Consider the following 11,451-nt stretch of genomic DNA (forward strand, 5'->3'; position numbering starts at 1 on the left):
TAAAATGACACTAGTTGAAGCGATAAAAATGAATGAATGAAAATATTAAATTAAAATCTAAATGGAAATGTACGATCAGAGTCTGTAAAACCAAAGTCTTTAATTGGTGATAGAGTTAGGATAACTTAAAAGAAAGGAACGTTTGAAAAAGGATACACACCGAGATGGACTGAAGAAGTTTTCTCAGTGTCACAAGTTCAGTTCACAGATCCACCAACTTATAAATTAACTGACGATAATAATGAAGCAATATAAGGTACTTTTTATGAACAAGAAATGCAAAAAACGGATCAAAATATATTTAGGATTGAAAAAGTTATTCGTAAACTTAAAAACAAATCGTTAGGAAAGTGATATGGGTATCCTGATTCGTTCAACACATGAGTTGATAATAAAGAATTGATAAGTCTGATGTAATAGGAAATGTTTTCTTTTATGCGTAGATTTCACCTTTTAATTATAATCATATAATTATAATAAATACCATGTCATTCTAGTTAAAGAGATCTCATAATATAGATGTGGAAATAAGGTAGAGATGTATCACAAAAAAAATGAGCCAGAACGCCCTTATTATACTACTGATAGCAATTGGGTATTAAAAGCATAATCACCATTTCCATCAACTGGAAAACAAATGTATAGTCTTAAACTTGAATCAAACCATACGCCAGGAATTCTTTATCGATAAAAACCATCATCGTTGTAAATTGTCAAATGAATAATATTACGTGTCGTAACTTTATTTGATATTAGTTTAGCATTAAAGAATTTTTTAATGTTTTTTTAATTAAAAAAAAATCGTCTTATTCAAAAAAGACAATGTTGTAAGTAACTTCAATTTTTGTATCATTTGCTCATTGACTTCTAAAAAGTTTAAAAATAAATATTTATAGTGCATTTATATAAAAAATATAACAAAATGAATATTTGTTATATAATATTAAATTTGTCTAATACTATATAACGAAGATATGCGTTAGTAGTGTAGCGGTAGAGCGCTCGCTTCATAAGCGAGAGGTACCGAGTTCGATTCCCGCCACGTCCCTGGTAGTACCGCAATCAACTTGTTTCTCCGCGCAGCGGCCTTGTTCGTCAAGGTTCGTATTTCGGAGTTAGAGAATTGAGAGAGGGTTATAACCACAAGTAGCCTCCTCATCTGTAGTGGCCTTCTCGGACTTGGGGAGGTGAATAATAAAAAAAAATAAACGATATTAAATAAAATTAATAAATACATAACATTAAAACTAAAAATTTATAAACAATTAATTGTAACAGAAAATTTTCAACAGTTAAAGATTTAAAATATTATACCCATTTATGTTTTCATATTTATTTTGAACTTTTATAAAATTTATTACCTTTTTATTTTTTTTTAACAAATTTGACTTTTTGTAGATCTTTATCTTGAACTGTAATTTTGATACCCACAACCTATACTTATAGCCATAAATAAATTCTTTTTTATTTTTACCTTAATTGAATGTTTAATCAAAATAGTAAAAAAAATTAAGGTTTCACCTTCACTTTCGTTTCACACATAGTTACAAAATTGCCATTAGCAATACTGAATATTGTCATATTGTAAACCATTAGTTTCATGAGGTAATATAATGCACATGCCTGTAAGATTCGACACCTTTGCAGCCTGTAGATTCATATAAAATGTATAACATTGATTTGCTATTGCCAGAGCTTTATCAAACTGTTATATTTAGTTGGAATGTGAAATGCATAGATTTTTTCTAATTTTTTCTTTATAACATCTGTTCCATAAAATTTGAGACTAACTTGAATTAACGATATTTAATTAGTAAGCTTGAAAAAGTAATTAGTATTTGGTATCAAATGAAAGCTCTATCTTTCCTCTTTCAATTAGCATGTAAATTTTCTGATTATTTTTTGTTTAGATAACAATTTAAAATGCCAAATCAACAAGCCCTAAAAAGTCGTGTGTATAATTTTTACAAAAAAAAACATGAAGATGGAAAACACGTTGTTTGGAACCATTTCTCCCCTCGAGGGGTCACATCTATTTACATTGTTCCTTCTGGCCAAGCGGTAAACCAAGAGATCTATTTAAAAGAGTATTTACAAAAGCGTTTGCAACCTTTTATTAATCAATATTATCGAGGCACCAAGTATATCTTTTGGCTTGATTTAGCAACATCTCACTATGTTAATTCGGTAACAAAATGGTTAAAAACCCAGAAGATACCATTTGTTCAAAAAAAAAACAATCCAGCAAACTTTCCAGAAGCTCGTGCTATAGAGGATTTTTGGGCAATGCTTAAGATGTGTACAAGAATGGATGGTCTTCAAATTATATATCAAACCATGAGCATCGGATTCGTTATTGTGCTAGTAGACTTAAACTAAATGCTGTACAAAAGCTGGTACAAGGTACCAATACCAGGCTTGATCAAATTCGAAGATAAGGAGTCTTGTGATAAATTTATTTTTATTTTCCTATTCTGCATATTTAATTCTGAGAACGAAAAAAAATTTTTTGTATCGAGTTTATTTAAGTTTTTATTCAAGTTTAAAGCCAGTCTCAAATTTTATCGAACAGGTGTTATTTTTCTTTTTATGCTACTTTATAAGGACAATATAAGCCACATGGATCTTTTCTCGGAAAGTATATCAAAAGCTTTTTCTTTTATAAATTGATAAAAATATATCTTAATAATAACAAACAATCACTAATAAATTAAGTTTTATGAGAATTGTAAATTTTCAATGTGTTTTTAAATCTTTTTAATGAAATTTGATGCCGTTATTTATTAACACAAACTTTTTTTTTTAGATCATTCAAAAACGTAAAAAATCAGAGTTAGAAAGGGTGAGAAACAAGATTGTTTGTCTCTATAAAAGAAAATATAACAAATGAAATTGCTAATTATTTAAAACATCAAAGATGTGGCTGCAAGTTGGTATATTGTACCATAAAACGTTATAAGGAAGCTGGAGATCAAAATCAAAATGAACAGGGAGAAAAAAAGTGGTTAGTGCTAAAAAATTCTCAAAAATTATTTGCGAAAGAATTAGATAAAATCCTTCTCAATCAAGAAGATCCATTCAAAACATTTTGGAAACGATCCCAAAACCATCAAAAATTTGATTAAAACAGACTTAGATGTAAAAGCTTATAAAAAGCAATTATCTGCTGGTCTGACAAATAGAAATAAGCTTGAGCGTGTTAAAAGACGCAAAATGATAAAAAAACGGCATGGTGACCCACCAAGAAACTTTTTGGTGAAAAGTAATTCGTGTTGTAGCGCTCCCTTAATAAAAAAAATGACAGAGTTTATAGACTAAGTTTGCAAGAGATCCCAGGTAATGCAAGAGCACTTCCTTGATACCAAAATGCATCAGGAGTTATGGTTTTTAGTGCATTTTCCAAGGAAGGAAAACTTACATTAAAATTTATTGGTAAAAGAGTTAAAATCACCCAGCAGCTCTGTTTAAATAAAATTTTGAAGTCTCATGAGAAAACCTCATGCGAACAAAATGTTTGGTGATCATCCATATACCTTTGAGCATGATTCAGCATCCGCAAATAAAGCAAAAACTGTTGCAAAAAAAGCAAAAAATGTGAAAAAAATTTCCCTTGTTCATTCTAGTGTCAGAATAACCCGCCAGCAGTCCAGATTTGAACCCATTGGATTTCGTTGCATGGAGTTACATGTTGGAAAAACTAATAAATATGAAATGCAACAATTTAATTATTTTAAGGTTCTTTAAGTCAAATATTGGGATGAAATTCTTAACAATCTCCTTCATGCCAGCTGTTTTAACCGTTTCAAGAGAGTTCATACGTGTATCAATGAAAAAGGAGAAATATTTGAAATGAATTAATTTTTTGCTTTTTATATTAAAGTAACTTTCAGGATAATATAGTTTTTTATTAATCAAAATAGTCCTCTAGTTTCTCTAACAAAAAAACTATGGGACATTTGTAAGTCCCTACCCTCTATATATATGTATACTATAAATACTTCTTGTTTTCACATGTTTTTGTAGAAAAAAGTGAACTTGTGTGCCTATACACCTATATCTTTATATACTTTTGACTCTTCAATTCTTTTCAAAACTATTTAATCTGAAGAAGTTAAACTTGAACTTTGAAAACTTTGTTGGAAGGTACCCTGCTTACATAATCGCAAAGGTAGAACTAAAGTATGTGAAATATTTAAATATTTATTTAGTTTTTTAGTATTTAAAAACTACTTAAATATTTTTTTTTCTGTCTATTAATCCCTGAACATGTTAAAATTAGGTTTAAGTAATGTTTCTTTTTTTTGGCTTTTAAACTAATCTAAAAATGTTTATATTAAATAACAAATATAGGCTTTAAGATTATTTTTGACTAAAAACTTGAAATTATTAAAATTTAGCTTAAATTATAAAATCACCTGTTTTAGGAATATATGAGAAAGTATTAAATTATTTTGTTAAATGTCAAAAGAAGACAAATTTCATGAGAGTTTTTAATCTTTTTACAGAACAAAATTATTCTTAATATGTTAAAACTTATACAATTTATAGTGGGACACACTTTGTGAAACTTTTACAAAACAACAACAAGAAGCAGTATGTCCAGCTTAAAACATCTGTGTAGTAAGTGGGACTACAATGGGTTCTCTTTTAGCACCAATTTTAGCAAATATGTTCATTGAGTTCAATGAGCAAACCTGGGTTAACGCATGACATTATTTGTATTTTTAATACAGAGTTTGAAGCTCAGGAGTTCCTTAAACATTTTAATAAATAAGATTAAAACTTAAAATTTGCCATGGTAACAAGAAATTCAAACTGCATTTTTAGACATTCTTATTAAGAAGTCTAATTCACTCTTGAAATCAGTTTATCACAAAATTCACACACACCCCTAACTTTCAATAAATTTTTGTACTTTTGTTCCCTCCCTTTTTAAAATTGATCTAATAAGAACTTGCTAATCTTAATAATTTTTCCTATTAATATAAAAGAAATTTACTAATTTTGAAAGAACATGCTTTTAAACTTAGCATATTTGTTCCTGAAGCACACACTTTCAAAATTACCATATTTGTTAACAAAATTCATTACCAGAGATAACCCACTGTTATTAAGGGTGGTAGCTTTTTTAACAGAAAATTTTTAGAGTATGGAAATTCTTCAAAAGAAAAACTAGTAAAAATATGGGCCAAAAAACCATATTTACAATTCTGTCAGAGTATCACAGAAATATTATTCTTCCGAATATAGATCAAATATAGATCCATATACCATATAGATCAAACAGACTAACATTCATATACAAAATATACCAAATATAGATCAAATATAGATCCATAAAATATATAGATCCAACAGAATAACACTCACCCTTTATCAATTGCATTCATATTGTCAGCCACCAACATATTCTCCTAATTTAGTTAAAATGTTTACAAATATCTAGTAATGTCACTTTAAATTCACTAAACACTGCTTTTTGACCTAAAAGTAGATTACTTGTTAAAAAGTGTTATGTAATTCGAATTATTTAAACTTTCGAATATTATAATTTCACCTACGCGTTAAGCCATTTACGTTTACTCCAAAACTTTTTTCAATTAGATTATTTAAACAGTCTTTTAATGCGTTTATGCGATTATGCGATTATGCGTTAAAATAGATTATGGGTAAATCATTAAGTAAATAATTGTTGTAAAAAAAATTTTCACCGCAATTGTGAAATATTCTTTTTTTTTAGTTAAAAAAACAAATAGTAAAATAAATTATTTTCTACTTTCTGTTTTAAAAAAAATTGATTTAATTTAAATTTATTTTATTACATTCAAATTTAAGTTATTGTTAAAGTATAAACGAATTTAAATTTTTTTTTATTAAATCTAATTTAAATTTTTTAGGAAATTTAAAACCCTCTGTTTTAAAATTATTTTGTTGCTAAACTTTCCAAACTATGTATGGAAACTTTAGCAATAAGTCTCTTTAATTAAATTTATTAGGAATTCTTTTTAATAAATTTAATTAAAGAGACTTTAAAATGTTAGTTTTACATTCAACTATTTTGTTTTTTTATTTATAGTTTCAAGTAAATAAAATTTATCCCGTTACGAGTGCCAATTTAAAGTGCACCATGCACTTATAACTGTATATAAATGCATTACCAGATGACTGCCATAAATATTACCATAATCAAACCAGTAAGCAAAATAATTTTAGAGAGTTTTTTAAGTAAACTTTATATAACAAATTTATGAAAAGATGTTTTCATTTCTGCTATATATATATATATACAAATATATATATATATATATATATATATATATATATATATATATAAATATATATATATATATATATATATATATATATAATATATATATAATATATATATATATATATAATATATATATATATATATATATATATATATATATATATATATATATATATATATATATATATATATATACCAGAACGCAAACAACTTTTCAGAAAAAATCCTGCAGCTTTTGTATGCCCTTAAAGTTCCAGAAGCCAAATGTTTCGGTAAGTGTATTTGTAAATGCATAATAATACTAGTAAAAAAAATTGTATGTATTATTTTTTACTTTCCTCACAGAGAAAAACGATGACAAACTATGTTTGTCCGAGACAACTAACAGAGACAAACTATGTTTCATTGTGCACTCCTTTTTCTCAACTACTAGCTTGCTTAAATGTTTATTGTTTTACTATCAAATCAAAATCATTATAAAAATATTTATTGCAAAGGTTTCTGCAATAATGCTTCTGGTAATGATGGTAGGAAGGATGGGGGGGGGGGGGCTAGTACCTTATCCAAACCTCCTTAGGGAGGTTTGGATAAGGTACTGGATTTCTTACTAGACATTTTAAATTCTTATCACTTAACATTTAAAGAATTTGTTTTGAAATTATTTTCTATTTTATTTTATATACCTTAAAAATATCACACTGACAAGCAGACAGATTAAACAACATTTTCAGTTTCTTTTCTAAACAACTAAACTAAGTGTATGGACATTGCATATAATATTCTGGAAATTTAATGGGTTATCTTTTATCAAAGGTTAAAAAAACTGACTTTTGGCATGTCAACTTCCAAGTCAAAAGTTAATTTTCTCCCCGTTAAATAAATCTTTCTCAAACTTGTAACCATATTGAATGAGCTGTTTGTAAGTTAGCGAATCACTCACGTGTAAATTAAAGGATTTTCTACTAAATCTTTTCTACTAAATTATATTTACTAAAACCTTTGTAGGTCTTCTAATGACTTTATTATTTAATTAAAAAACAAAGTAAAAATCTTTCATTAAGTTTATCAAAGTAAAATATATTTAGGAAATTTAGACATGTTGTAAATAAATAATAATGCTAAAATTCCACATAAAAACATAAAAATTACTCATAATGTATTAATGAGCTATTATACTAGTTATTAATTAGTTACCAGTCTAAATTAAAGCATAATATAAGCAAATTATAACTTTATTTATCCAATTGATCATTTCTCTATTAATTTTGCGCGAACTTCTGCGTAAAGCATTATGGGAAAATCAAGGCGCAAACAATAATAACAAACATTATTAACAAGAAAGTCACTTAAAATAATGTCTGATTCTTCCTCTGATGACGAAAAAAATAAGGCCTTAATGGATGAAATTAAAAGTTGGAAAATAGAAAAATTAAAAGAATTTCTTCAAGCAAGGAGTATTCCTCTTGGTCAAAATCCTGCAAGAGCAATGTTGCTAAAAAACGTGTATTATGCCAGTAAACTTAAATTACCAGTTCAAAAAACCATGCAAGAAGAGACTGAAGAAATCAAATCTAGATCTTTTCAAAAATTGAAATTAAAATCAGGTATCCAGCTTCCCCATCCTAATGAAATCGGAAATTGGGTAATAAATAAAGAAATAGTAATAAAGTTATTACCAACTACAACTAATTCGGACATTGAAACTTATGCTTTTGATACTCATAGCTCTAAAGCTTTGAAAGAAGGACATTCTCTTTATTCTTCATATCACGTAACTTCAGTATATTTTAATAATTTATCAGATGCTGTAAAATTTTTTTATTTAAAAGGAATTATAGTACCTCAAACAAGAATAAACGATGAAGAATATGAATCATGGGTATGTTTAAATAAAAATAGAAGTATATTTTCTGCAGAATGCAAATGCATAGCCGGTTATGGAGAAAGCTGCAAACATATATTTGCTTTGTTATTGTTTGTTGAAGAGCATGTGCGATTAGGAGAAAATGTAAATTGTACGTCAGTAAAACAAAAGTGGGGGACTAGAACTAAAAAAAGAAAATTACACGAGCCAGATATATTACAAAATATTTCTATTAAAAAAGTCAAATCTAGTATTAAAAATAAATGTCTTAAACTCAGTCGATTATTATACGATCCTCGTCCTTATCATTTAAGGCAGTCAGATTTTACATTGGAAGATTGGGAAGCAGTTGCAGAAGCCACCGATGGAAAAAGTGCTGTAATTTGCCTAAAGCCAAATATACAGTCAGAATATTTAAAAAAAAAAACTACCTTCTGCAAGCATAACTAAAAATGAAACACTCCCACCCAACATAGACCAATTAGTAGCTCAAATAGAGTGTTGTTATGGAAATGAATGTTTAGCATTTAAAACCTCAAGTAGAACTTATAAAATAATCTACAATACCTCAATCAAAAAGTTCACTTTGGAAAAAATGTAGAGTTGGAAGAATATCGTCATCGATCGCTCATGATGTTTTGAAAAAATTTGACGTTGACTTAGTAGTGAAAAACGAAAAATTTTCTTTATGTGCTCAACTTTTAGGCTATAAAAAAAAAACAGAGAGTTAGTCAATTCAATGGGGTAACATGTTTGAGCCCTATGCCAGATTAAGATAAATTAAGGAAACGGAAAAAAAATCATAAAAACTATAAATGTTATCAAGCCCGGCCTAATAATATCAATTCAAACACCTTATCCTGTAGCAAGCCCAGATTGTATTAGAAGTTGTACATGCTGTGGGTTTGGTTTGCTTGAAATTAAATGCCCATGGACATTTAGGCAAAAAAAATCTCTGAATATGCTCTAAGTGCGCAAAGTTTCCTAGAAAACAAATCTTGTACAAACACATACACACTAAGAACTTGTCATAGATACAGTACGCAAATACAACATCAGTTATTTATTAGTAGCTATCCACATGCTGATTTCTATGTATGTTTAGCCAGTGATCAAATCCGTGAAAGAATTTATTCTGATCCTAGCTATATTAAAAATGTACAAAAGTTTCAAATATTTTTTACAGAATTTATTTTGCCTAAATTATTTATAAAGAAACTCGAAAAAGAGGAAATGGTTAAATTAATTTTATATGATCTCATAAAGAAGTGTGTTAATGATTAAGAAAGTGAACAACTTAATGAAACATTCAATAATGACATAAATCTTAAGCAACAGAAAATATGTGATAACTATCTGAACACATTTTGAAAACATTATTCCTAATATTTTTGATGGTTTATAATGTAACTTTTTTTTTTATAAAAAAAAAGAGTATAAAAAATTGAAATATCTTTTTTTATATATATATATTTATTAAGATTTAATTTATGTCAAATAAATTCTTTTACAATGGGTGGTTGTAAATTACTTAATGCCCCACAAATAACATAAATGTGATCAATGAGGTCTAGCATTGTTAATGATAACTCGTTCTTACAAATCCTAAACTCTTTAAGTCGACGAATTGAGCGTTCTACATGGACACGTGATTGAGCAATTTCTTTGGCTGATAGAATTTTCGATTGTGTATAATGTTGTCCTTTTTTTTTAAAAGGTGGACAAACTAATACCACTTTTTTTTCCAAAAGCAAATCTTGGATATTAAAACCTCTGTCCGCCAAGCACATAGAACCTTCAGAAAACATGTTAATAACATTGCAGTCCTATGTAATGTGTCTATCTGAAGCTTGGCCACCATAAGCTTTAGAGATTAAACAGAAATAACCAGTTTTTGTTGTAACAACTAACTTTTTCAATGTGTTACTACTTTTATAAGTACTAAATGTTTGATACTGTGCTTTTGCATTTGATGGTCTCTGAATTTTTTGCTCAGTGCAGTCTTTTATACCTTCTACATTGTGTAACTTTCCAGAAAAATGTCTTGCTTTATACAATAAATTTGCTTCTCGTGTGGGCCATAAAAGAAGAGGCTTTAACTCATTTTCAAAATAAGTAATCCAGGTTGTTAAGATACTTGAACAATGAAACTGGGAAATCGAAAATCTAAATGCCAGATCTTGAATAGCCAAATCTATTAACCTATCGGAATGGCATACTCTGTCCCAACTAAACTCTGCTTGTGACTTCAATGAAAACTTACTCAACAAACGTTTTTGATGTTTTAATAACAAAGGTCTTTTAAGTAATCTTTTAGGAGTGTTAATAAATATTTGTAAGTCTTTGTTTCAGATACAAGAAAATCTTTTCCAACAGGTAAAGCATAATCATGATCATAATGAATATTAATAGGCTCAGTAAATTCTATTTGATCATGATTATCTTCGTTTTGATCATGACTACTCTGGTAATCAGCAGCATACATTTTTTTCTTAATTATGGATATCCATTTTAATGGAGATTTTGTTTTACCATTTAAATACTCAGTAGGGTAAGGATAAACATCAGTAGGTCGTCCTATTTTAAAATGATTTGAGCAGACTGGAGAACGAAGAGAAATTCTAAAGCTACTCCTAAAAATTCCAATTTTCGAGTTCCATTTAGGTTCTATTTTAACGTCTTTGCATCTCCAAAATTTAAGTTGCAACTTACCATTAAAAAGTTTAATATGGTTTTTAATAATGTACTTTTCCGGATACCTTCTATCATTGCTACAGTATTGAACAACGCAGTGATCACCCCCACCCATGTATAGATAATTGTTTACTTCCTTTAAAATATTGTTTTGATTTGTTTGCGCCTCGGTAATCCCATAATGCTTTTCGCTGCTTTCGCGCGAAATTAATAGCGAAATGGTCTATTAAATGATGATGAATTAATGTTATTTAATACATAACAGGTGCATGGTAGATAAAAAAACATAGCGAATGCGTAATAGGCAAAATAATTTTTTTTTAAGTGTTTACATATTATGTATCCACTTAATAACAATTAGTTTACGCAGTAGTTTGATATATAATTTTTTTATTAACCATAAAACGCTGTTGTTTGATGTAAAATTTTTAAATATCATAACTTTTAAACGATCTAAAAAAGTTTTGTTTCCGGACCTCAAGTAACTCCACTGTGGAAATAGCAAGTTTTTATTTTGTATTTCCCGAAAAATTTGAAGATTTTTTAAATTTTTTTTGCGGCAATTAATTAACATATATACAATACATAAACTGCACACTAAGGGTCTGCGTCTCGTTATTTT

The 11,451-nt window shown here is 27.9% G+C and overlaps 1 protein-coding gene across 1 annotated transcript; it reads left to right on the top strand.

Annotated features, from left to right (window-relative positions):
- The first annotated feature begins 7,625 nt into the window (after positions 1-7,625).
- LOC136079165 (uncharacterized) lies at positions 7,626-8,585 on the top strand. Its single transcript, XM_065794887.1, has one exon. It carries the CDS (start codon positions 7,626-7,628, stop codon positions 8,583-8,585), a length of 960 nt encoding a protein of 319 aa, XP_065650959.1.
- The last annotated feature ends 2,866 nt before the right edge of the window (positions 8,586-11,451 follow it).

This window comes from Hydra vulgaris, chromosome 04, assembly GCF_038396675.1.
Source record: "Hydra vulgaris chromosome 04, alternate assembly HydraT2T_AEP".
NCBI classification, from domain to species: domain Eukaryota; kingdom Metazoa; phylum Cnidaria; class Hydrozoa; order Anthoathecata; family Hydridae; genus Hydra; species Hydra vulgaris.